Source organism: Drosophila gunungcola, assembly GCF_025200985.1.
Source record: "Drosophila gunungcola strain Sukarami chromosome 3L unlocalized genomic scaffold, Dgunungcola_SK_2 000005F, whole genome shotgun sequence".
NCBI classification, from domain to species: domain Eukaryota; kingdom Metazoa; phylum Arthropoda; class Insecta; order Diptera; family Drosophilidae; genus Drosophila; species Drosophila gunungcola.
In genome coordinates, this window is record NW_026453180.1 from 33201 (window position 1) to 61019 (window position 27819).

A 27819-nucleotide genomic window follows, 5' to 3' on the forward strand; every position below is an offset into this window, starting at 1 on the left:
CACAGTGTTTTCCGTGGCTAATGATGCCGATGGAAAGCACTTTAAATACACCGTTTTGCATGCTTCCGTTTTTTCGGCAAATTCGCTTCCTGACCCAGTGCTGAAAACAAATGACTTAAGACACGAACTGGGCAAAACTCTAAAATATGGAAAAACGCTTCCGACTTAAATGCTAATAGATTCACATGTGGAATATGCAAATGGGAGCCAGCTAACGGTTCAATGAACCAGCGAACTGCACAAGAAATGCAATTTGACGATGCGCATTTTTAATGCGCAAACACGCAGCAAAGTTGGATTTACTGCAACGGGTCCAGAACGCCAACTGAGCCAAAGTCGCAAAAACCGCAGCAGCCACCGCAACAACAGCAACCACAACAACAATAACAACAACAACAACAACAAAAGCGACAGCAGCAGCGGCGGCAGTTAAAGAAGCAGTAAGCAGCAGTTGAGGCAGCAAATCAGTCTGCGGCGAGTGTTGAAAGCGTTCAGACGTAGCAGGCGGAAGAAAAGCTGGCTCAAAAGCGAAACGAAGGTGAATGCCAAGCCAAGAAGTGTGGCAAAGTAGAAAATCTGTTAATTGAGGCGCGTGTGAAAAGTGTGAAAATCAGCATACTGACTGAAAATCAGACGTAAAAGTGAAAATTATCTGTTTAAAGTGGAGTGGAATGGAAACTTCGGTTCTTGCGCCGCAACAGGAAATAATCAGTGACCAAAACTAAAAGTATAAGAAGAGCGTGGAGGAGAAGAACAGTGGACTGAAGTCGAGCTGATCTCAGGTGATTTCTTGAGCTCAGCCTCGTTTTATAAATTAATCACATAAAAAAGAGCGCAAAGCAGAGAACAAGAAACAAAATCGAAATTGAAATTTTAAAATACCATTTTATAAATGAGTGTGTGTGTGAGTATTTTAGCCAAATATGTGAAATGGAAACAACTTTCTAAATGAAAGAAATAAGAAAAACAACAACAACAACAACCTACAGCGACGACGCACAAAAATTTGAATTCTTTTTATTCTTTACGCCCGAGGAAATTGTGTCAGTCCGAGCTGTTTAAGGTGTGCGTGTGCGTTTGCGTGTGTCTGTTTATTTATATGAGTTGCCGCTTTTCGGTGATCGTCAAGTTTGTGCCTTAAGTCTTTCGTTTAGGGCCCGGCAAATTGGCTTGGATTTTATATGAGTTAAGGGGGCCAACCTATTCGATGAAGATATTGATCCCTGATTGGTCTAACACAGCTCGACAGCTGTGGCTAGTGGTTCAGCGGGTTCGCTTACTAGGTTAGTCGGTTAGCACCTAGTTGCCTCTGAAGCCGCTTAGTCTGCTTAGTAGGATTCTGCGGGAGATTGTCAGTGCGACTTTCTTGCTTTCCGCTGTTTCTTCTCTCATTTGCAGTGCTTTAATTTGTTTTCTTCGTTTGTTTTTTTTTTTCGCTGTTTAGTTTTGTGTTTTGTGTTTTTTTCTTCTTTTTTTTTTTTTTTTTGGACTGGCCCCGTTTCGTCTGTCTGCGCAACGCACGCAAATTACAAGCTAATTAAAGTGGCCAAAGAATTCGCTGAGAGATTGCATGCTGCAGCATCTGCAAATGCAAGCATCAGCCATTTATATTTACTTTCTTGCAATGGCACCCACGCCAAATTGCTGGGTTGCCTGGGAACCGAAATAATGGTCGGTATATATGGGAAACGGCTGCGACTTATTGGCTTAATTTGATTTATCGTACCGCGCCGCTTTCCCAGCCACGTTCGTTAGTTCGTATGTACAATGTACATATATGCAAAGGCCACAAAAAAAAAAAAAAACCAGAAGCGCCGCCAGCTCCCCCATGGCCTAGGATCCATTAGCGGGATGTGCTGTGCAGGTGTGCGAGATAAATTAAAGACATTGAGCCTAGCCAGCGCCATGACAACGGCAGCATCCTCACGTTCGTGCCGCAAACTGTGAGGCGGCGCATCATTTCATTCAATTATTTGCTTGCCATGCACCCAAAGGCAGCCTGCCAAAAGACGCGAATATCGGCAATCTCTAGCTGGCCCACGTCTGCCATAAGTTTTCATGCTGGCTGGCCTTGGCTGCCTTTTCTAAACTGTCAACTGCCACTGCCGATGCAGCCAAATTTTCACTTTTCATCTGCACAAAAGGTCAGCAGCATCTCCGGCTAGCAAAAAAAAAAAACTTTGATGCAGCTGGTAAGCAAGCATTGCCATTGCCATTGCCTTGGAGCAGTTTTCCTGGCCTGGGTGTTGTTAGCATTCAGATTTGTCAGCTCCTTTGGGTAGCCAACTATATAAATAACAAAGTAAAGAAATAGGGAAAGAAAGACTTTCCTTTGCACTGCACAGCCTGCACATACTGCACACATTTGCATAGATGAGAAGTGAAAACCAAGGAGGGCAGCTCTTTTGGCATAACAAATGTCTTCATTATGATGTTAGGAAGTTAAGGCCCAGTCAAATCAATCACACGACCTTTCTGCCGTATCTTATAACCGCAAAACGGCCCGCTTAGTCGGGAGTCATAACCCTAGTCATAAAAATGTTCAAAAATAACAACAACCGGAGCAGCTTTGGTGCTTCACGCCTTGTTGGGCAGTCAACTGAGATGACAGTCGCGGCAAGATCATGATGATGACGGAGCCAATGGCTGAGTGCGATTACCTAAAGCCGGAGAAGAGACTAGACGAGACGAGACGAGCTGCTGTAATAGCCTGGCCAAGACCACGATGGTTATGACTACTGCTCCACAGTCGTAATAGTCGTAATAATACTCTCATGTTAATGACTCTTGCTTTCGATGGAAAGCCAAAAATAGGGGGTTACGAATTTCTTCAGCAAATTGCAACGCATCTAAGAATAAACTAAACTGTTTTTTGAAAGCGTGCGAGTGTCGCCCGCTTGCAGGCATAAATAAACAATTAACCAGCCGTTATTGTTTCGTTTGTTATTTGGGAAATTAAGACGCCACCAGTGACCGCCCCCTGCATTTAAACTTTCCTTTGCCTTGTCATTTGCAGACGACCGCTGCTGAATCTCTAAAATAAAGCCAAGAAAAAAACAAAGCCAGAGTGAAAATGAAAGCTGGCCGCGCCTTTGGCTGCCTCTTCTGGGCCCTGCTCTATTGTGTGCTCTATTTGGACCTGGTCAGTGGCAATTCCGCCGACGATGAGCTGATGGACTTTGACTTTGCCGACTCCAAAGATGCTGTGCAGGAGGACTGGCAGTTGGACGATCTGGAGGAGGCTCAGCAGGCGGAGCAGGCCGACAAGAAGTTGGAGTCGAATATGCTGGACTTTAGCGTAGATCTAGATGATCCGGAACCGGAGAGACAATTGCCACCCTTCGACTGGCGGGAACGGGTCTTGAGGAACGCCCTGGCCAAGGCCTTGGCGGACGAGGGATTGCGCCAGAAGTTCGTGGAGGTGATGCCCATTCTCAGGGTGCTTTCCTCGCAGCAGCGATTGGCTTTGTCCGCTCTGATCTCGGCTCAAATGAACGCCAAGAAGGGACACGAACTGAAGTTTGAACAGGTGAGTCTTAGGATATTCCATTTTGTATGGACGTATGGAATAATATTTAAATACCTAAATATAACATGTGGGATAATATTAGACATATGAAAACCTATTATGATTTGTTACTGGATCGCTTAAGAACTAGAAATCTAAAAGAAGCTCGACATAAAATAATGGGTTACCAAATGTATAAATTATAAATTCATTTAAAAGATTCTAAAACCATTTTTATATTGTTTCGGCTAATAACTAAAATTGTATAATAAAAGGTTTAAAACTTTTTTAATCTTACGATCATTCCTATTGAATTTTCTTTTTTTTCTGCAGGTTCGCATGATGTTTGGCAATGACAAAAAGCTGCTTCTGCCCATAGTCTTTGACATCGCCAATCTGATAAAGAGTTCCACCCGCAAGTATATTAATCTGGGATCGGAATCGGCATCAGCTGCTCTTTTCCATACGCCCATCAGTCGACGTGAAGATGATTTGACTGCCGAGGAGTCCCAGCAAGACGACCAAGTGGGCACCATTGCCGTTAATGTGGAACCAAAACCAAAGGAGGTTTCTCCTCGAGAAAAACCCTCCGAGTCCCTAGAGGACTTCTTCGATGAGATGGGAGCAGAAGTGCTCGATCCGCAGATGATCAATGAGGCTCTGACAGGCGATCTTCATGGCAACGAAACAAAGGCGGCTAAACCAGAAAACCATGGTCAAAGAGTTCGACGATCGGCAAATGAGTTTGTCCACAAGTTGACTCGATCCGTGCCCGCTTCTGTGTCTGAACAGCAGCTTTTGGGTGGCATTGCTGGGCGTACTATCAAACTGAATACCACTGCATTTCAGCAGGCAATTAGTCAGGAGGTGGAGGAGGAGCAGGTGGCGTCCTCTAGTGATGACCAGGCCTATTTGGCGGTAGAGGATCTTGCTTTTGCCGGTCTGAATGGCACCGAAATCCCTCTAAGTGCCGATGAGAGATTAGATCTGCAGCGAAACAGCGCCGAGGATACAGAGGAACCTCTACCCAGTCCCGAGGAACTCATTGCCGGACCACGTTACCGCCTGGGAAAAAGACCATTGCATGGTCAAAAATCCGGATCACCCATTAAAAGGAAGAGGGTGCAAACATCTGTGAGGGGAAGACATAAAACAGCCGCCAGTTCCCACAAGCCCGTGGTGGCCGCATCTCACAAGAAGTGCGAACGATTCACCAGCAACATGTGCATCCGCACCGACGACTATCCGCTGTAAGATCCCCGTAGCTAGTTGGTGAGCGGTTCCCCCAGGGTCCTGGTTCCGGTCCTTAGTCCTTAGTCCTAGTTTAATCCGAATTTTAGCCCTAATAAACTGTAATTTATAAAACTCACTGGCCCAACGTTCCCTTGCACTTATATGCTTAGTTACTGGTTTTGGTTAGCGTTGCCATGCAAAACAAAAGCAGTTGGAAACTGTATCTTTTATCTTAAACTCCCAGCGAACAGATCATGGGCAGCATTCGAAGACACAAGAATGCCATGTCCGCTCTTTTGGCCGAGTTCTACGACAAGCCCAACAATAATCTGGAGTTTGGCGACGAATTCGATGACTTCAGCCTGAGCAAAAAGAGGTGAGTTAAAAGAAAGGCAGGTATAAATGGGTTTGAGGTGTGGCTTCGGGGGCAATTTAAAAGCTAAACTTTCTGTTTAGCAGAATTTATTGATGGAAATTAAAGTGAAATTTTTGTGATGTTTTAGTAGGGCCCACTTCGAAAAACTATAATATTTTCGAAATGTGATCCAGATTTTAGGGTGTGTTTTTTTATTTATCAAATAAAAATCAATGTTAAGACTTTAAAGTCATTTTCTACAGTCATAAAAATTTGAGTAGTTAAACATTAATATCTGACTATTGAATTCAAAATCTTATATTCATTATAAAAATTATATATTTATTATAATTCCCATTTTATCTAAGTAAAATATGGTTAAAGTCTTATTATTTTTATTATATATTAAAATCAGTTCCGGAAATAGTCAATTATTTGAGAATCGACTCTTTTTCATAATTAAAACAATGCGAGAAATATTTATTTTAATCAGTACAAATTGTTTTGATTTACTACGTTTATTTTTAACCAGTGTAGTAATAAGATTTCTCCACAAAATATTTGGAGCTTTGTTCTAACGTTTACCATTCTGTCAAAATGAGTATAGTATTAAATGGTTTATTACTTTTTACTTATATTATAAAACTCTTGCTTTTTGATCTAAATATATAAAGATTTAATTATTTCAATTAAATCATTATATACTCAATGAAATAATTTACAGCGGATCTTAATTCTTTAACATGCTTATGAGCGTTGTTAACTTAGCTATATTTTAAATTTATCTTGATTTCGATTGCAGGCGTGAGGATGAAGGCAGTGCAGGTGGGATGTGCCAGAGCGTGGTGCGTTATGCCCGACCCCAGAAGGCCAAGTCCGCTTCGGGAGAGTGGAAATACATAGTGAACACCGGCCAGCACACGCAGACCTTGCGACTGGAGAAGTGCAGGTGGGTGTTAATGATTTTTCACCTGGGAAAACCCCATTAACTTGTTAACTTCACATCCGCAGCAATCCCGGCGAGAGCTGTTCCTACCTGGCGCAGACCTATCGCTCCCACTGTTCGCAGGTGTACAACTACCACCGATTGCTCAGTTGGGACAAGGTTCGTGGTCTTCATGTGGACATATTCAAGGTGCCCACTTGCTGCTCCTGCCAGGTGGATGGCTATCGGCAGCAGTTTCCACCACTCTCCTCCATTCAGGCCAAGGATTATTCACCCTTGGGCAATATGAATGTCAATCAGAATGGTTACAGTACGATCAACGAAGAGGATCTTGATTATGCCGATGAGAGTGAGGAGGACGAACTAGGTCTGCGTTATCCCTCGTTCAACCATCGGGAAACCAACGAGCTGTACTCCAGCAGCAACAAGGTGCGAGTGAAGTTGCCTGGCTTGAGTACCAGTGTGGGTCCCTACCTGAGTCCCCCGGATGATGACGATGATCGCTATGGCGACGGCGGATTTAAGGTCTCCAGTTCCGGCTCCAAGAAGTATTACACACAGACGAGCCGCCGGCGACCGCAGCAGCAGTCGGAGGCGCGTCTGGACTTGGATTTGGCGCCAAGTGAGACGCATACGGACCAAGAGGTAAACCTATTCGCTGCTGGCCCCGCAGAGAAGCCGCGTGTCCCGCTCAATCGCAAGCGTATTTATGCCTCCACCCACACAGCACCCCCCACATACGCAACCGCATCCGCAACATCGTCCGCAGGAGAAGGAGCTGCTGCCGTCCGCCTACGATTTCCACAGACCACAAGTAGTCTACCAGGCCGAACGGGAACAGCTGCCCTTGGCCCGGAATTCGGCGGTTTCAGTGGTGCCCTCTCCGGCGGTGCCCCTGCCCCTGCCCCTGCCGCCCATGCCCATCAAGCAGGTGGTGCAACAGCATCCCCAACAGCGGCAACACTTCCAACCGGCTACCACCGGCAGCAAGGTGGCAAGTCGCGACCCCGCTTCTATGCACCACCGCTCACAGCTGCCACGCCCACGACCCACACAGTGGCTGCCGGCTCAGCGCCGTCACTTTCGACCGAGCGCACCACCGATCAGTCGACGGCACTACCACAGCCACCATCGAAGGCCAACTATCCAGTGAGCTCCATCTTCCCCAGCGGCGGCGCAAATGGCGAGGTTTCGGGCAAGCGGATCAACTATAACTACCATCCCATCATTGATTTCTTCGAGAAGAAGAGTTCTACAGTTAAACCTCTGGCCGAGGAGTCCCACACAGTGGAGCAACGTATATACCCGCAGAATACCCCCACATCGCAACAGAAAAACATGGGCATGGGCATGGGCATGGAGAGCATCGCTGGAGTGTACCAACATCCCATACCGGTGCCCAAAACTCACGAGCGGCGCATGGGTTTCAGGGCAAATGGTGGTGCAGGTGGTGCTGTGGGTGGTAGTTTGGCCGGCGGTTTTGCCAGCGATAACGCCTGGCTGCCCATGGTTGCGGAGTAGCTTAAGCTTAAGTCGCATGATTCCATCAACCTCAAATTCCCGCAATCTAACGTATTAACGCCGATGCCCTAGCTTGTAGTCTCTGCCCTTCTCGCCAGGAGCTTAATCTTGTAGTTTGTCCAAATGGCTCCTAATCTCAAGCCCCCCACATCCCATTCCCAATCCACTCTAATGTTTAACCAACTATGTTTATTTATTTATTTATTTTGTAGTGTGTAGCGAAAAAATAAGAGATGAATTGGTCAAGACATTGGTTGACTTGTCGCCAGAGTCTTAGCAATAAATATAATTTATTAAAATCATATTTTGTTTTTTAATTTGGTTTTAGTGGGTTATACAATTCAAAAGGAATGTAGCTATCTGGGCTCAATAGCGTTTACATTTTGCACTCACTGTGCTGCTGTTAACTACCACTGTTATAGGCAAAGAAACAATTTAAAGCATCTTTTAGGCGCTTTTTTAAAATGTTGACTAATGTTAACTCAAAACGCATGCGCAACCGATTTGCCATTAAAAGAGCTGTTAAATTTGATTGATAATATAAGCTGCGTTGTTTAAAAAACTCAATAACAACTAATTACATTAATTATTTGTATGTATGTGTGGTTTCCTTTAATTTATATAGGCCATCAATTTTAAAATTTTTCTTTGCAACTATTTCCAAAACTTTCAACATTACATTTTGTTACCAGTTTTGATGATTTATTTACTAATTGGTTTTTATTTAACAAGATTATACATTTGAAGTTTATTTTTATTAAAGCAGGTTTTAGTTTTATTATGAAACCGCTTTGAAAACATTGAGTAAAAATTTTACTGCCAGTTTTAGTTTAATGTTCTAATTAAACTGAGCTTTCGAGATAATAACACTCAATAACAAATAATTACATTAATTATTTGTATGTATGTGTGGTTTCCTTTAATTTATATAGGCCATCAATTTTAAAATTTTTCTTTGCAACTATTTCCAAAACTTTCAACATTACATTTTATTACCAGTTTTGATGATTTATTTACTAATTGGTTTTTATTTAACAAGATTATACATTTGAAGTTTATTTTCATTAAAGCAGGTTTTAATTTTATTATTAAACAGATTTGAAAACATTGAGCAAAAATTTTACTGCCAGTTTTAGTTTAATGTTCTAATTAAACTTAGATTTCAAGATAATAACACTCCATAAGCTAGCATTATTTATGCCATTAATGCTTTTAATCATAAGAGTTTTATTCCATTTCCTAGTTTCCAATAAAAACCTATTATTTTAAAAGAGCTCATGAACTAAATATTTCTTACTAATAAGTATTCAATTTATTTTGTTTCAAATAAAACGAGCTCTGAAAGAAAGAACATTTCATTCTTTATCTTTATTCGGCTACATATGCTATTAATCAAAGAAGAATTTTTTCCCATTTTATTCATAAAAAGTTAATGATAAACTAATTATTCCTATTAAATTTATTTTGTTTTAATTAAATTAAGCTCTAAAAGAAGTAGCATTCCATGATCCAGCTTTATTTGGCAAGTTATGCTTTTATCCTATAAAACCAAAGAATTTGGCCCCCATTCCTGATCAACAATCAAAACATTTGACTTATAAAGAATTCATGAATAAATTTATTATTCCTATTAAATATTCCCACCGCTGCATACCCAAGTAGCTTATAAATCATAGCCATGTAAAGATCCCATTGTTCCCAAAATATTTAAGACACGCAAATTAAATGGCCAGTGCATAAATTATTTCACCGTTCGGTTTGCCTTTCGCCCAAATGACACAAATACATATCGGTATCAGTGGCTCTGGCTCTGGCGAAGTTCAAGTTGAGGGTCAAGCGGCGGGCGCTAATGAGATTCGAGACCGCGAAAATAAAAACACTTACCCACACGATCGAAAACTGAATTGGAAACTAGTTTCTGCAGAGGAGCCAGAAAGTTGCAATGCTGTGGTGGTGTGTGGTGCGCGTATGCAAAGTGGGTTTCTAAAGCGAAACGCGGCTTAAAGCTGCGACGTTGACCAGTTATAACACTGGACGTTGAACGCTGCAATCTGCAACCTGCAACTGGCAACCAGCAACCAGCAACGTCACTTGGCTGCCCAGTTTCGCTTTCATTTGCTGCCGAAGCAAACAAACGAGCGATGACGACGCCGATGACGATTCCAAAGACATCTATCTCGTCACGAAAGAAATAAAGAAAGCAAGAAAGGCTCGCGGCGATCAAACTGGAAAATGGGGAAAAACGTCGAGGAAATTTTATAAAGGCCCAATGATAGCACACTTGCTGCACAGTTGTCGGTCGGCCGTCGAACGCGAAAGTGAAAAGTTGCATTTCTCCGACCTTGGGAGCGATAGTGAGCGATAGTAAAAGTGGCAATGGCAGTGCTCAGGATTTGCGGGCTACTCCTCCTGTACTCGCAACTAAGTCAGGCGATCAAAGTGGATAGTCTGGGGAGGGATGGAGCTCCTACTAGTAGTTCTCCAAGTCCCCCAGTTTATAGAGTATCTAAGCCCGAGCCCAAGCAGCCCGAAAATCGAGTGCCCCCACATCTGCAGGACATTCGTCCTGGCTATGTGGACGACGATGCCGGGGATGTGATCAGGATCATTGAGCCACCTCAGCATTTCCAGCAGCTAAAGCGCCTGCGGCAAAGGCAACCCGCCAATTCACCTGTCGTCTGGGAACAACCCAGAAAACTGTCCTCTAACAGGGCTAAAATCATACCCCAAAGAGACCTGCTCACCCAGGAAACTCAAGTTCAGAATGCCCCCAATCAGCTGCAAATTCCCGTGGAAATCCTTGCTTCTGTGCGTAAAACAGAGCGTTTGTTGCAGCGTCACAGACACAAGTTGCCATTGGTGAGACAACGTCATGTTCAGCGACAAAGTCACACGTTGATAACACAAAAAACGCTGGAGCAGCAGATCTACCATCGTGGCCAACAGCAAAGGCTAAGAGCGGTGCTAAGTCGCAATCAGGAGCACAAGAGAAGCAAAAGAAATAGGAGGGCAATTCCGGAGAAGAAAAGGGAAATGTATGATGTGGAAAAGGGTTTGAAACTGGTGGCTCACATTGGGGATTTGCTGAAAAATGCCACACAATATTTGCCCGACGAGGGTGAAACCACCAATGAGGTAAGAGGTCACCAATCTGCAGCAATGCCACCAACTGCGACAATCGGCGACGTCGCCAAAGACTTTTCAAACAGCGAGTCAAGTCAGCAGAGCGGGAAAAATTGAAGGAGAGGCGGCGCCACTTCCGCAACGAGGCATTAGCCTCCACAGAGGCGACAATAACAACTACCACTGGCAAATCGGTGTTTTCAAGTGCCAATTCAATTGCGGAAACTTCCGCAACTCCGCTGGCCAGTCGCCTGCTCAATTCACGCAAATCCAAATCCACATCCGAATCCGAATCCAAATCACCAAGTAACAACCGCAACTTGGGCCGCAGCGATGACTCCATAGTCTATGCGGATGTAATGACGAATATACGCAATTTGTGGCAGGAGCACGATCTGTTGGCGGGTCCCAAGTTTATTGGCCCCAGCGAGGTGGCCAACAACACGGATTATCGCGCCTTGGACGTGTATCTCAAGGAGCTGGATGACTTGGCCAAAAAGCTGCCCACTGTGGCCCCCATAACTGGCCTGAATCAAGAGGAATTGCAGAGGGCCACTCCCACGCCCAGTTGGTATCTGATTAACTCAGAGGGCGGGATCTACGAGACCCGACTGGACAGTCAAACGAAGCCTTCCTCAACGCTTTTCCATCGATTTCCCGATATGCCCAGCCAAAATCAGAGTGTGTCCACATTGGACTACGAGTAAATCGTGCTCTTCGCGTGCTTAACTAGTTGTTATTTATTTATTTACAAAGAATAAAGTATTATTACAGAATCAGACAGAAAATTGAAAGTGTTTAAATTGCATTTTATGTGTTAATATTATACCTATAACTTCTTAATTTTTTTTGGCCATATTATAAAGGTAAATTTTCACTTTTTTAGGAAACCTAGTTAAAATCTTATTTCTGTTAATATTTTAAATATTTTAATAGGCAATTTTTAAAATAGGCTTTAAATTTGTATGGGTTTTTAGTTATAATTTAATTTTACAGAATGCTTTTGAGTGTAAATTGTTGCGTTTTTTAGGAAAGCTAGTTTAAATCTCATTTCTGATAATATTTTTATGAGCTATTTTAAAACTGAGTTTCTGCTTTTCATGTGTTTTGTTTCTTATTCTTAAGGAAAGCTAATTCCAATATTATTTCTGTTACTATTAATATGCTTAAAGTTTTCATTTGCATTTCTAAGCTCGCATTTTCTAAATTTTTTATTAAATTCTCGTACATATTTTCATTCCACGAACTTTGTAATTATTTACAAATAATAAGATACTAGCCCTGGAACTCTTCACCTCACCTCTTTCAATGCCACTTCTCTGGGGGGATTCTTGATGGGCAACCAAGCATTTAACTTGGCTAATTACAACAGCTCCCAACTCAAGTCACAAGTTCTTGGCTAATGCGGCAATTTAGATAAGCCCAAACTGGCAATTAGCCCCGAGTTTCAGCTTCAGCTTCAACTTCGGCTGGCAAACGTGCGAAACGCATTGTCCCAAGCCCTGACCCCGCCTAACATGCAAAGTTGTGAGAAGATTTTCGGCAATTAACTGGAGGTGCGGGTAACTCAGATGAAGCGGAAGAAAATACAGGTGACCTCTATTACAGGGAAATTAGATCTCACAGATCTCTCGCATCTCTCATCCAGATGATACTAGTTTGTTCTCTCAGTTAGCTAGTTTTGTGGGGCTTCCATACCTGTATTCTTGAAACATTTTCATTTCCACATTCGTTTTTTGGCTACTAAACCTAGTCTGACGTTTTTTGGGCGGTATTTTTTTTTATGGGATTAGAATGTTGTCCAGCCACTTTGTCAAAGAATTATTTAATTTATAGAGCGTGTGTTGGCTTTTTATGATTATTATTTTTGTGTGTTGGCGGGGCGAGAGATAAATTAGAGTGGAACGATATCGTAGAGTAAAAAAATCGGTCCACATTATGTAAGCAAATGGATTCCTGGCCTTTATCGAAATGAAGAGGGGCACTGCCCATTGCGACATTGACCCCACTGATCACAGACGAAGTGGGCGGAGTGGGCGGTGGGTGGCAAGCGAAAAACAAGCAAACATAAGTTGGCCCAAAGCAATGTAATTAGCAGTCGGTCATGCAAGAAATAGAAGCCGAAGCCTCCCTCCCTTGGCCAATTCACTGATGTTTCGTTTCGGTGGGGTTTTCTTTCGGATTGTTAGAAGCACACGCAGCTGGAGTCGCCCAAATTGGAGGGGGAAAAGCGTTTTTCGCTTAGACAATTGTTTTGTCGCTGCGCATTGATGGCAATGGCTGGCGTTGCAAGAATCGCTATTGGCCATTATAAAAGCCCGCTGCACGATCCCAGAGTCAGTCAGTCAGTTGTTGTAAGCCCCGAGTGGCAATTCCCAACTCTTTGCAAGCCCAAAGGAAATCCGCAAAAGTACACGCAAGTACTCGCCAAGATGTTCCAAGCCAAATCCGTTTGCCTCCTGCTCGCCCTCTGCCTCTTGGCCTTTATTTTGTCCGGATCTGAGGCCCTGCCACGCCCACAGGAGGGTCGAGAGGAGGGCGGCGACCAGGAGGCCAACGTGGAGGCCGAGGAGAAGGATCTGGAAGGAGCTGCCTCCTTTGGATATGGATACTACTCATCGCCCTACCTGGGGGGCTACTACGGCGGCGGATATTGGCCGCATTACAGCGGTAGCTACTACGGAATTGGTAAGATAAGTGGGTTATTAAGAAATTGGTACGATAAGTTGGAAAAATAAAGAGTGGAAACACATCCTACTTCGATAGTTTTTGGTGTTAAATAGTAGATAGATTCACTTCTTAAATTTTAAAGTCCGCATTACAGCCGTAGCCACACTTAATTGGGAAGACAAGTTTACAAAGAGTGGGAACACATCCTGCATGGATAATGTCTGGTGTTTAATAATTGAAAGAATAATTGATTTTAAAATACTTTTTTAATAGCTATCTATGAGTAACTGGGTAAATATACATTTCGTTGATTCAGGTCCTTTTAATTCCGATGTTTTATTACATTATTTTTACGCAGAAAGTTTGTGTGTTTTATATGTATATTAAGCATAGAAATAAGGTAAAATACCTGTTTATATTTTGTTGTAGAATGATTACTTTCAAACCAAGTTAAATACTTTGTTTGGTAAAATAGTAGCATTTAAAATTTGTTGAACTTTAAGAAAGAATTAATCTAAAACTTAATAAAATACTATAAATATTTTTTAAATCCATCCCTAGGCTATCCCTACTATGCAGGCTACGGTGGTTACGGTGGCTACTACGGACACCATGGACACCATGGACACTATGGACACTACTTCTGATAAGGAATCTTAGCCCTAACACAAAAAAACAAAAACTTTTCCAGCCTCAGTAGAATTGCATAAGCACTAGACATCTGCCAGCACTAGCTCGTTTAGAAAGAAATAAGTAGCGAAATAGAAGCCGACAAAGATAGCATTAATAGCAATAGCCAGCACTAGCCTCAATTGCCAGACGATGCGTTCTTGACCGAATGGCAAACAGATTAACTGCACTGCCCCCTTTGTGCGAGGATAATTGCTTCAATTAAGCAGAAAATCACAAAAAAAGAGTACAACAAACTAAATATTACATAAATAAATGTTATACTTTGTACAAATTAATGCCTGCGTGTTTGATGGCTACCGTTGATTGTTTTAATTTTACTCTTAGCTCGGCTTGCTCGTTATTTTATGCCATCGTAAAAAAGTTTAGACACGTCAATCACATGGAAGCGCCCACCTAATTTGCAATTCAAATGGAGCCAACCAAACATTGGCTTTATATCGCTGGCCTAATCTAATTAATAGGGGTTTTATTTCAGAAGCAAATTAACTGTACAAATTGGCAAGAACTGAAGCAAAGTTCAGCCATAAATGGCCAGCAATAAACGGCAGAAAAGTACGAGTATGCGCCGGATATTTGACTCCTGTTGTTCCACACCGCGTATGCGTTATTTATGAGTGGAATACCATAAATCGCATAAATCGCATCAGACGAGCGAGCATTGTGTGTAAGCCAAGTGTCTCGGATTCTCAAAACAAACCCGCTTTAAGACAATTTGTCTTGATCGGATTTTGACAGGCAACAATCGGATATTGGAAGTCGCCAGACATCAAGACATCAAGACATTAGACTGAAAGGTCACGGAAGTGACGGACAATGGACATCGAAAATTAACGGCGGCGCTGGTGCGACAATAATCGTTCGATTTCACAGAGGAACCTTTGAATAAATTTAGTCACTGATCTAAGGCCAATCGGTAGCCGAGAAACGAAATTCTCCAATTGACCTCTGCATTGACACTTTTCTTCTTGGCTTACAAACGTCAACATCAAGAACGTTTCATCGATCTTCGGTTCATATTCAAAATTCGATGGCCAGACAATAATAGCGTTAAATTGGTTATTAAAAGATCGTTTAGCATTTCATTGTTGATCTGAAGCGTGACTAAGCTCGAAATATTGCTTAAATATGATTATTATTTATTCATCAATCCGAAATGACTCACTTAAAGATATCTTTAGGAAATCTTGCCAAAATAGACGCAAAACTTGTTTTAATTAGACTTGGGAGAATTTTGTCTGGTCGCTTTGCTCTTGTGGCTAAATTAAATAAATTAAGTCAGCTGACGCTAACACCGACATTCATTGCACTTTCTCACAGTCACGGAGTTTTGCCCACTGGAATCTCTAGATCATTTCGTTTTCTATGTGAATAAATCACTAAGCAATAGAGCAAAAAAATATCAGCTAATTGATTGTTTGTTTTAGTTGATCTTACCCAAAGCTCTTTGCGTTTGTTGCTTTTTTTCCCTATTTATAACTTTCATTAGCCGAAAACCAAGATATTTAAATTCATTGAAAATTCGCTCCATTGTTAAATAGAAAAACCATTGGAATTTATCCATGGTCTTCTTTGTTGTTTTTTTTTTCAGCTGAGTTATTGTATCTTGCTTGATATTTAATTTGGGCAGCGGACACTCGAGTTCAAGTGCACTTAATGAGAGAAGTAGAGCACAGTGTTTCGTGTTTTAAAAAACTTGGCCACATTTGTAAATAAATCCTATTGAGGGTAATAAAACTTTATCTTATAAGGTGATTCATAAATAAATAACTTTGATATAGAAATAAGGATTAAGCTTGAACATAGTTAGCAGTAAGTATAACTTTTGTTTTCCAACCTTAAGATACCTTTATTTTATTTTTGCCCCACTGTTCAATCAGCATATTTATTTGTGATTACAAAAAAAAAATGATATAGTAATTTGATTGGTGACCGAGTGTTTGCTTGTTCAGCCATGCGTGGGTCGCTTTATATCTCAATTTGATGCTAAGGCGATCATCATTAGCGGACTATGTGGAGACTGCATTCACAATGCAGTCAGCACTTGATACGATAATAATTTCAGTACAGTAAATTATCAATCTATATGCCGATGGCATTAATTCCCTGTATCCGTCAGCAAGAGGGCTTAAAGGTGTCGCAATCTGGCTTCAGCAAGCAGCAGGCGCTTTGAGAAGTTCCTGCTGCGACAGGTTCGTGTCTTAAGTCTTTCGTCTTTCGTGGAATTAACATGTCAAGCACGTATTATTTCAGGTTGAACAACAATTCCCATCCGCAATGTTGTGGCAGTCCCGGGTAAAGGCAGTCCATTCTTCCTTGCCACCAAGGTCGCTGCGGCTTAAACGCACTTGAACCCTTAATGCACTGAAAACAAATTGAATTGGTTTCTTTAAAATTAAAAAAGTATAATGAAATTGTTTCTTAAATGATTATTTATTATTTTCTGCCACATTTTTTGTTATTTGGTATATGATTACGGTTTTTTACCTTTTGGTAAGGCAATTTTTTTTTATAAATGATAGAAATAAACACCAAACACATTAGAATGTAATAAATGTTAAATGTTTATTTTATTATTTCGTTAGTTTTTTATGATTGTTGTTTTTTTGCCTAAAATAACTAATAGCAATGCATTTTTGCTAGTATCAGATTAGGTATTTTTTTTCTGCGCTGGCATCCTGGTGCTGGCCCTCAAAATTGGCCATTGAACTTGCGACCAAACTAGTTTTCCCCCAGCTTCTTATCGTTTTTGAGACTCGAGAGTCGAGGCGACTTGGCCGGATTGTAATGGTAAGCATTTTGCATACCAAAGGCATTAAATCCGTTCGGCTTTGACCTTGCCCAATCTGATCTTCGCGTAGGTGAATAGAGCACAGCAGGGTGTACCTTAATGTGTGTGGCATGGTCGACTTGGCAAGAGGCAAGGGCAATCAATTGTGGCAGACCCACCGAAAAGTCCGCTCCAAATGCAACCGACCAGAAACATAAACGAGACCGAATAAAGAAAATTTTCTAGGCTTGGAGACTCTGCTCGTTATTTAATTTCCAGTCAAGCTCTTTAATTAGCTGTTAACTTCCGCAACATTTGCGCCAAAGAACGCTTGTCTTGCCAAAAATACAAAATAAAACATAAAAATAACAGATCCAAGTATTTATTCGTTGTGGGTGCGTTCAATGGCTGAAAGTGATTTATGAACGCCTGCTGAGCCATAAATATTTATGGCAATTGTTTCGCTTCGATTTGCCAAGCCGTTTTAGGCTTTAATTAAAATGCTTAGTACTGGGAACTAGTCTACGAACTCCCAACTGTCGGAAACGGCTCTCTGCCCAAAAAAACCAAACTAAATCAAAAGTTTCCATTAGCTGCAGCCAAGTGCTGACAGGAAGTTCTCATCTCTCGGTTCTAGCCATGAATTATGACCAAAATTGACCAAGTCTGCGTGCGAGCGAGCGAAGCGAGAAGCTTCAGTGTTTTTAGAAAGGCGAAACCGAAATGGAAATCGAAATCCTGTGCCACTAAGGTCACATTCTGGCCCGATCAAGAACCCGTTCCCAGTCACTTCCTCCTTTGTAACAGGATCAGCTTGGGATTCCGCTCCATGTGCTGGCCATTAAGCAGGTATTCTGGTTCTCAGATCGCACATCTCGATGTCTCGACGACCTTGAGACGAGAGTGCAAAAAATCTGTTCAGATGCTCGCTGTGTAGGTTGCAATTAAGCTGAACTTGTTATGGTCGCCGGTTTCACTTCGGCGGTTGCTCACCGCCGTTGGCTTTATGACCGAAAAAATTGTGCTTAATGAAAAAACGAACCGACGCCCCATCCATCTCCCCCACTTTCAGCTAATCGCTTTGAAAGTTGTTATAAATTTGTCACTTATATTCATTACAACGATTGGATCCATTGTCACTCGCGTAATTAGATATTGATGAATGGACCTTTGTGGGTGGTTCACTGTAACGGGTGGAGTATATAAGCTTTCCTGAGGAATTGGTAACTAAAATATAATTTTTTTTATAAGTAGCACTAGTTGATTTGACCTTGACTTGTGACATTTAATTTTCTTTATTCTCGTTTTATTACTTGCTAAGTTCTTTCTTTTCTTGGGGAACTATAAAAATATTTCTAATTTATATTCGAGTTTTTGACACAAAAATTATATTTAATTAAACCTGAGAATTCATTAATTTTATAGTCTTATTAAATTGCTAAATGCTAATATATGTGACATTTATATAGAAAGAAAACTTTAATTGTAAATAACTTATAATTCTGAAACGTTTCTTTTAAATTTAACATATTCATTTATAAAGAGTATCAAAAGTTGTGGCTTCAGAAATTTATATCTTTGATTCGTCATGCATGATTGTTAATATATTCGCGAATAATTTGTAGCAGTTCGATTTATACAAGTAGTAAACGTTAGGTATTTTAAAACACACATTTTGTGAATCTTTGAAATAAATCTATCTTAAATTTAATTAGCTCATGTTGTGTCATTTACCTTTCGGCTTTTATTTATAGCCCACCTTCTCTCCTAAATTAAAGAGTATGACAAGCTGCGCCTTCGCGAGTTTTACTTTCATTTGTCATATTTGACTGTTTATTTATTTGTGAGTATTTTGTATCAATTCGATTGGTACAAGTGCTAAAGCGCCCTGAGGTTTAATGAACTGTTGGCGGATTTGTTTTGGGTGAAAACCATTGGGGCTGAATCACCTGCTGATTATTATTGTTGGTTGTTGGTTTTATGATCGTTTACCTTGCGGTTGTCGGTGGCGAATCATTTGTATGCCATGGGCGAAATTGTCCCAGCGAAATGCATAAAAACTTTAGCTGGCTTATGTGTATTATTTATGATTGTACTCTAGTGAATCTTAATCAGGTTCTAGCCACATCCTAGTTGCAATCATAATAATCCCTGCTAATATATTATTCGATTTCGAATCTCTAGAGAATCGGAAAGTTTGCAATCAAGAGCTTAACATTCTCAAGATGCTAAATAGTTGTTAGTGGCTGTTAGTTTTAGTGCTAAGCCGCTTAAAGCGAATAGAATTTCCAGTTATCCACGCAAATCTAGTGGAACTTCGTCGGAAACTCGACTCATCTGTGGCAGCCGTCGATCATCTCTGCTCTAGCTCTCTAAGTTTTAATTATCGGCTGGCTATAAACGATTTCAGTTCAGTTCAAGTTGTTAATGGCATTTCATTATGTATGTTTCATACTCGTAGTTTTGAAAGTTGAAATACTTGAGTCGAATCAAATGGTTGTTGTACACAACGCATCTTGTACGGGTATCTTCCGGTTTTCGTTCGATTTATGATTATTATTAATAATTGAATTTCTATTTGTTCGACGAGCCGCGAACATAGACCAGCATCTTTTTGTGGTTTTGTTTCGCTTGCAGGGTTTCTTTTTTTTGTTTTTTTTTTTTTTTGGGTATTAGTGCTTAATTTAATGGAATCAACAATGGAAACCGTTGCTTGATCGATTGTCTAATTTGTCAGCCAAAGGATTAGTACGAGAATCAACATTAATAAGCCATTAAAAGCGGCATGAACAAGGTTTTGCCCCCACCTTCCCTTTTGATCGCAAAAGGGTGCAGTTCCGCTTGATTGATGAAATAAAACCGAAGCTATCAGATCGCTTTTCACACTTTTGGCCAGCTCCACTTCTACTACTACTTCTACTTCCACTCCGCTGGGGTTCTTTTCCCCGTCATTTAAGTTAACTGCCAACTAAGGTCATTCAACAACCCAAATAAAAGCAAATCAAAACAGCTTCAAGTTTGGATTTTGGGAGTTCTTTTTGCACTTCGATCGATATAAAATCAATGAAGGTCATCGCATCTCAACTTAACTCACTTCAAACGGTAGCAAAACTGCAAGGCAAAGTCGTACATGAAATATTTGGGCACGCTTGCAAATAGTTTTCGGAAGTTATAAAACGGTTTTCTAGTTGGGAGTTATAGACAGCTATCAGTTTTTTGCTACATTTTTGATATACGTTGGCATTTTTTTTAAAGATCACTAATTTATTTAATATATATTATTCATAAAAATTAGTTATGCTTGTAATACAACATTTTTATTAATCTTTACTTCTCTATCTTTTTTAACATATCTGTAAAACCGACCAATAAAATATATTTATTTATAAACTCCAGATTTCCTAAGTCATAAGTTATATAACGAATAAACTAATAACTGTTAACTAATGATTTTAAGAATTCTTTTTTAGAATTCAAAATAAAAATAATAAAACATTAACAAGAAGTTTTATAACAATGGTAATTTTTATGCTTTTGTTTACCGATAATGTTTAAAATTGCTAACCCTTTAACTCTTTATTTAGTTTATTTTACTCTACTGAAGAAGTTAAGCCTTTTAAGTTTCTTAATTTTATATAATTTTAGTCTGAGACCCTTTATTTTCCAAATTAATTTTAAAATTACGATGACCTTCTCTTCTCTTAGTTTTTATATTAATTTAGGCTGAAAAGTCTCATGAGTTTCTTACTTTTATATAAAACTTTGTCAAAGAATCCTTTGGTGTTCCCAGTTAATTTTATAAATTATCATAATTTGACCTTTCCTTTTTCTTTTTTTTTTTAAATGTAATTTTATCTCAGCTCAAGCACTGTAACTACACAAGGTCGTCGCATTGCTATTTTTGGCGCATAATGATGGCAATTTGTGGGCCAATTTGCGGCTTCTTCTGCAGCTCGCAAAGCCATTGCTTAGTCAAATATTTTAATGCCAAGGGGGCGGAGCTCTTGAATCGATTAGCACCCTGAAGACCGGCTAATTGTGGGCACGCACGAAGCTGAAGCTCTAGTTCCGAGTGCCATGCCATCACAGGTGGTCTGCAGACTCAGTCTCGAACTAAGTCCCACCTGGAGTAAAATCGATCGGCGGTACGAGGTATGCTTGTTGGCACTGCACTGCGCATGCGTGGCGGCAGCCGAGCGGCTCAGTCGGCCCTCCTCGGCAGCGGTGACTGAGAAGTCTTATAAATACGCCGGGCGTCGGCGCAGTTTTTGTTATTTGAACTTCAAATTTGCTCGAGATCGCTTCGTCTCGCGCATTCGGCCGCTAGCGAAACGCGCGCGTTTTTCTAGCGTTTTCTTCTGAACCGCCTGCCTTGAAGAGGCGATTTTGTGTGCTTACAAGTGGGTAGCTGTTTGCCATAAACAGAGTGACTTCTATATGGAACACTTTTGGATGTAAATAAAGTGTGTTCGCAAATATATTTTAGGTGCTGACGCAAGTGCTGTTGATCATATCCAATCCAATCCAAGCCGAATTGAATCGAAAAACGCGCTGTGTTGCATCACGAGTCGAGAATGAAGATGGTGAGTGTGGTTGGCAGTGCGAAACGAGTGCACCGCAATGTGCGAACAATCAGGCCATAATCGTAACATTGTCGCGGCTAGAATCCCAGAAATATTCACACTTTTTTGAGGTGCAGTTGTATGTTAGTTTACTGCACGTTGCAGCCAGCAGCTTTGCAGCATTTTCAGCAGCTCGGCAGTTGGCCTGCTGGCATCCCATGAGTTGTCTGTCAAACAAAATTGCCCAACGCCAAAGAGTTTCTAAAAAGCGACAGCGACGAAAAACAAACAAACTAACAAAAACAGAAACAGAAACTGAAACGACTCCGCGCACTCCACTCCAGTGGAGGAGTCGCATGGTAAATTTGCATAAATGGCGCTACAATTGAAGAAAATCGGTACAAGTACAAATAAAATAACAGAAAACAGCTGGCAGCAGTCATCAGTCAGAGACGAAGACGGAGACTTACACAGAAAGAATAGGATCATTACCAGTAGGATACTAATTGAATTGGAAATGAAATTAAATTAAATTTATCCTTGTCTTTTTGTTTTTCATACAATTGAAAAATAAAATGGGAATAACCATTATCTCAATTATTTATTTGACAAAGTCGCGTTCCTATCATTAATTTCATTTTGATTTAAATGTTATTCATTTGTTATTCGATTTAAAAATGAAAAATTGTGTTTTTGTGCAGTTCATCAGAGTTCAGCATTATAAATTTTTTGTCAATGAAATCATAAGTCAAAGTATCAATTCAGTAATAAGACAATTGCGTATCTATTTAATTCTTAATAAATTACTAATTCAGTTTAGTTTATAGTACAATCAGTTGAGTTGTTGGTAATTTTTAGCTTCAACTGCATTTAATTACATTATTCTATATCATTAAAAATGTACGTAAAATACTATTCGTCTGTAGTAAACACATTTTTTTAGTTGTGCAATTTAAGATGACAGTACCTACAGTTCATTAAAATTTTAAAAACTAAAATTAAATTATACAAATGCATAGCGAATTAAAATATCTAATCTATTTGATTTGATTTACCGAAAGAATGAATATTAGTTATTTGAGTCAATTATTTTAAATAGCCATTAGTGATTTTAACGTTTAGCTTTACAAGTTTCATAAAAAGAAGCCATAATGGTAAACATAAAGATAAGAATTCCAGTAGGCTTTATAAAATAAAAGTCGCAAATAATTTATATAAACGGTCCCTGGACAAAACCCCAAAAAATGAAACATCATTTTTTTTCTGTGGAGACCTGCGGCAATGGTAACTGCATTGAGTGACTCCGCCGGCTCTAAAAAGCGAATCCGAATCCAAATGCGAATCCGCTGCCAATGACTGACTCACTCGAGGGCGACTCCGGAGTTGCGACCGGAAGCGCTCATAACCGACCGCTCTGCTCCGCCCTGCGCTGCCCTGCGCTGCGCAGCGTTGCGCTGCTCTTCACGCATGCGCGTGTTCTTGGCCATTTCAAGAGCGGCTAAACGGGCCACGATGTTTGGCAATCTGGGCTTTTGGCCGTTTGAGGCTAAGTCTACTGAATCTGACGACGCTTGAATGAGTCAATGGGTGCCCAGAACCAGTGTTGAGCAAGCGCAATTAACGCCAAAAGCCAAGCGCCTAGCGAAAAACTGATTTCGCCCAAGGTCGTCACACTACATATAAATAGATGTGCTGGTGGCTCTGGTTTTATGAGATTTCACACGCCTCAATTGTGACAATTAACGCCCCCCGTTTCGTGGCACTTTGTCGCCCGAATTCTCTATGGTTTTTTTTTTCTCACTTTTTGTCTGTAGCCAAGGAAAATGACTCGACATGATCGGAGCAGATTCAGATTCTGGGCGCACCTCGAGCGGCAGACCTCACCCACTTTACACACTCTTCAAGCCACACAGAATTATGCCACTCGAGATGACGCCGCACATTCGGTCAGGTATTTTGTAATGGGTGCTTTAATTACGAGCTTGTAGGTTTCTATGTTGAAACTTTCAATTAAGGTCAACAGGAAAACGGATATCGTTTGGGCCCAGTTTAATTTGGATTAACAGAAATTAGTTGGGGGGCTACCATCTTTGGCGGATTCTAAATGAATATCAAACAAACAGAATCCGCCGAGTATTATTCATGTTATGCGACACCTTAATGCGTCACTCGGCCATAAAAAAACATTTCAACACAAAAACTTAATTGGGTTCTGACTTTAATGGACATACACATATCAACGCGAGTTGTCAACTAATAACGCAACCGAAACCCAAATTATACGCAGCTAGAGAACTAGTTTCGCGAGGTGGCTGCGATTCTTGCCACAAGTTGAAGGCAGATTGGCAAATCCGCTAGAATTTAAGGCCCGACAGCTGACAAGCCGATTGAGTATCTCACAAGTGGCATTTTTCCATAACGATTTATCAAAGAGCTGCTCAACAAAAAACAAAAAACATAAGAAGAATCATAAATCCATAAGAACATTGCGTGGGATGCCTTAAACTATTTCCATTTGATTGAGATGATCTCGCTGTATGGCGCGGCTTTTGTTCCATTTTTTTTAATATAATTTTTTTGTTTTTGGCTGCCAGGTATTGTCTCGATTCAATTAAGGTTTTGTTTTAATGGCCAGTCTTTAACGACTCTGACTTGAAGCGCACTCATAGAAGCCGTTTAAGTTTATTTTTAGTTTTATTTCGCTCAAATTTATGTGTTTCAATTTGAGAAATGGAATTCCGGGTTCCAAAGATTGTCTTTTGCCACGAGATAAGGGTTTCTATTTCCTCTCTCTTAGTCTGTTATCTGTAACTTAATTAGTGCTCGGCAAATTGCTGGTTTTGTATTTACATAAATCGCGAGCGAGTGGAGGGATTTCCATCTAATTTGATTTTAGCATCTTCTCGAGTTTATCGAACCGGTCGGCGTGACTTTGCCATCAAGCAGAGGCAGTGTTTTGGTCCTAGCCACGAGGCCATTCACACTTGCCAGTTATTTAGAACATTTCTAGGTGGTCCAGAATGGATTCCCCATAGGCGGTTTTAAAAACCAATAGTCCAATGTCGAGTGGCAGATGCGCTGACCTTCACTCTGAGTGCTGCCCGCGGCTGCTACCAGTTTTTTTTTTAGTCTATTCCATTAGTTTAATGCAACCACATGCGGGTTGGGTGTAGGCCCGAAGTCACCGCCTCTGTCAATAATCAATCAAAGCGCAGGCAATTAGCGCACAAAAATGCGTTTAATTTGGCTGGCGACTTGTTAATCAATAATGTGCGTAGAGAGCCTTCAATAAACGTTACCTAACTGGGCTGCGAATTCGACACTACGAATTCTTTGCCAAAAACCGATAGTGTCAAAAGCTGACACGGACATTTGCCAAATTGTTGAGCCTTAATTATATGCGGAAATTTTCGATGCTCTGACGGCACTGAAAATGGCCATAAACGGCCGAGGCCCACGTAAATATTGTCAGTCACTCCGACTAAATATAAATGTCCAAGACTTTGATTTAAGACCATTAAGGTTTTCGACAACCAATCACTAAACGATATCTCTTTTTTCTTCTCTGTTTGGTTTCTTTTGCAGCAGCTTCGTGTGTTTAGCCTGGCTTTGATCGCCTTAAGCCAGAGCTACTTTGCCCAAGCCCAGGTAAGTCGTTGACATATCTCATTAATCTGGGCATACTGAGCTAATTGTCCGAAGGGCTACGACTATCCCCAGCCAAAGGTGCCCTTTAACGATGGATACTCGTACCCCCAGCCAGCGATTCCCTTCCCACCACCATCCCCGAAAGCGGTGGTGAGTAGTGGCTACTCCTACCCGCAGCCAGCAATTCCGTTCCCACCACCACTGCCCAAATACACGCCGCCGGTGCAGCAGATCATTCCCCAGGAGCCCAAGCTGGTCAGTGGATACTCGTACCCCAAGCCAGCGGTTCCGTTCCCACCGCCCACGCAGCCACCACAAATCAGGGTGACCTCGCCACCGGCTACTGAAGGATACGCCTACCCCACGCCGTCGATTCCTTTCCCACCACCCAGCATTCCACCAGCACAGCCGAAGCAAGGATACGATTATCCCAAGCCCGTCGTTCCATTTCCTCCACCAACGAATCCACCACCACAGTTGAAACAGGGATACGACTATCCCAAACCAGCCATTCCGTTCCCACCACCCACTGCTCCGCCACAGAAGTATCTGCCACCAGTGACCACCACTCCTGCTCCACCTCCGCCGACTGTGAAGTACCTACCACCCCCGCAGGTCAAGCAGGGATACGATTACCCGAAGCCAGCCATTCCATTCCCACCACCCACGAACCCACCACAGAAATACCTGCCTCCCGTCGTGCCCACCAGCCCACCTGTGCCCAAATACATTCCCCCACCCACTCCCACCTACATTCCACCACCACCAAAGAAGCAGGGATATGACTATCCCAAGCCCGCCATTCCATTCCCACCACCAACGGCGCCACCACAGAAGTACCTTCCTCCTGTGACCACAACTCACGCGCCTCCACCACCCAAGTATCTGCCACCACCTCAGGTGAAACAGGGATACGATTATCCCAAGCCAACCATTTCATTCCCACCACCCACGGCTCCACCACAGAAATATTTGCCACCTGTAACCACAACTCAAGCACCACCACCACCACCACCCACAGTAAAATACCTACCTCCTACCACAAGTCAAGCAGGGCTACGACTATCCCAAGCCCGCCATTCCATTCCCACCTCCCACTAACCCCCCTCAAAAATACTTGCCACCTGTTGTGCACACAACTCCGCCACAGCCAAAATACTTGCCGCCCGTAAAGCCAACCAGCCCGCCACAGCCAAAATACTTGCCACCTCCCCAGGCCAAACTGGGTTATGATTACCCCAAGCCTGCCGTTCCCTTCCCCCCACCCACTAACCCACCACAGAAGTATCTGCCACCTGTTGTGCCTACGACTCCACCGCAGCCCAAGTACTTGCCACCTGTGAAGCCAACAAAGCCACCGCAACCGAAGTATCTTCCACCCCCGCAGCCCAAGTCGGGCTATGATTATCCCAAGCCGGTCGTTCCATTCCCACCACCCACTAACCCACCACAGAAATACCTGCCACCAGTGATCCCAACTTCACCGCCAGTGCCAAAATACCTGCCTCCCACAAACCCACCAACGCCCAAGTACTTGCCACCGGTCCAGGTGAAGCAAGGTTACGACTATCCCAAGCCCGCCATTCCATTCCCACCACCCACTGCACCGCCACAGAAGTACTTGCCACCTGTTACCACCACTCAAGCACCACCTCCACCACCGCCCACGGCGAAATACCTACCTCCACCACAGGTGAAGCAGGGCTACGACTATCCCAAACCCGCCATTCCCTTCCCACCACCCACGAATCCCCCGCAGAAGTACCTACCTCCACCACAGGTGAAACAGGGCTACGACTATCCCAAGCCAGTCATTCCATTCCCACCACCACCCGCCCCCAAAACCGAGGGCTATTCCTATCCGAAGCCGGCGATCGCCTTCGACTTCTGAAGCATCATCATCATCGATCGGCCACTCATCACTGATTAAATGACACAATAATTGCCTCTGTGTGCGCATAGTGATCCTTAGGAACGTACGAAATTGAATAATTGTAATTAACTGTAATATTTAATTTAATACTTATCTTTAATGATGTACCGGGTGTCTTGCCTGCGGACTCTCCAATCGAACTTAGTCATTAAAATATGTTTATTAAATTTATGTTTTAACGATTACGCAATGCTGCCGGAAATAAAAACGACAATGTGAATGTTTAAAGTGATTTTTTCAATATGTTGAAAGGCAGAATATGGCTTACAGGAAGATCTTTATAACTCATAAACAAGATTTTGAAGATGCACAAATAAACATAATGATACATTCAAAGACAGGAAACCAAAGAATTAAGTATTTCAATAATATTAAGCCAATGTCCAATGCCTGCATAAAAATGCCAATGAACAATATGCGATCAAAACTTAAAATGGTCAAAACCACATCATCACGCCAGCCGCAAAGTATGTTACAAATGGGCCAAAAAAGAATGCCAGAGACTTTAATTTTAAAGCTTGAAGAGACAATGCGATGAAATAATTTTTAAAGATGCTTTATTGTCTATATAAATACTAATAAATACGGACTATTGCTTAATAATCGCAAACGACGATGCTCCTGATCACTAGTATTTATCAGTTTTACGTTATATATAATGCTGAAGAAAATCTGGATGGAATTATGATTATAATTTAATTATTTTGTTTTAACTTCGTTAATTTGAATAGATTTTATATGCATTTTTTTAGCAGTGTATCTTAACATTGAGGTGGCATTGGAAAAAAAAGTGAATGCGATAGGAAACGAGACGAGGCTAGACGATAGTTTAGTGGAAACCGAAACGATGCTCCGTAATT

General features: G+C 41.6%; 4 protein-coding genes across 7 annotated transcripts; all 4 read left to right on the forward strand.

Annotated features, from left to right (window-relative positions):
* Positions 1-445: 445 nt before the first annotated feature.
* Positions 446-7833, forward strand: LOC128259327 (neurotrophin 1-like). Of its 4 annotated transcripts, XM_052991638.1 has the most exons (7): positions 484-782; positions 3017-3529; positions 3842-4758; positions 4986-5117; positions 5899-6045; positions 6108-6687; positions 6770-7329. In XM_052991638.1, exons 2-7 carry the CDS (start codon positions 3074-3076, stop codon positions 7193-7195), a joined length of 2658 nt encoding a protein of 885 aa, XP_052847598.1. In that variant the 5' UTR covers positions 484-782; positions 3017-3073; the 3' UTR covers positions 7196-7329. The 4 variants fall into 4 exon arrangements, with proteins under 4 accessions (XP_052847596.1, XP_052847595.1, XP_052847597.1 ...); XM_052991636.1 differs by having other exon boundaries at positions 446-538; positions 6108-7832; XM_052991635.1 differs by having other exon boundaries at positions 479-782; positions 6108-7833.
* Positions 7834-9869: 2036 nt separating this feature from the next.
* On the forward strand, positions 9870-11461 carry LOC128259334 (uncharacterized). Its single transcript, XM_052991648.1, is given in 2 exon segments — positions 9870-10696; positions 10699-11461. Coding segments are annotated over 2 exon segments (1452 nt in total). The 5' UTR covers positions 9870-9939; the 3' UTR covers positions 11394-11461.
* Positions 11462-13040: 1579 nt separating this feature from the next.
* On the forward strand, positions 13041-14324 carry LOC128259346 (uncharacterized). Its single transcript, XM_052991661.1, has 2 exons — positions 13041-13374; positions 13918-14324. Exons 1-2 carry the CDS (start codon positions 13119-13121, stop codon positions 14001-14003), a joined length of 342 nt encoding a protein of 113 aa, XP_052847621.1. The 5' UTR covers positions 13041-13118; the 3' UTR covers positions 14004-14324.
* Positions 14325-21064: 6740 nt separating this feature from the next.
* Positions 21065-27187, forward strand: LOC128259328 (uncharacterized). Its single transcript, XM_052991639.1, is given in 5 exon segments — positions 21065-21216; positions 21303-21399; positions 24964-25026; positions 25081-26064; positions 26066-27187. Coding segments are annotated over 4 exon segments (1908 nt in total). The 5' UTR covers positions 21065-21216; positions 21303-21390; the 3' UTR covers positions 26918-27187.
* Positions 27188-27819: the final 632 nt, after the last annotated feature.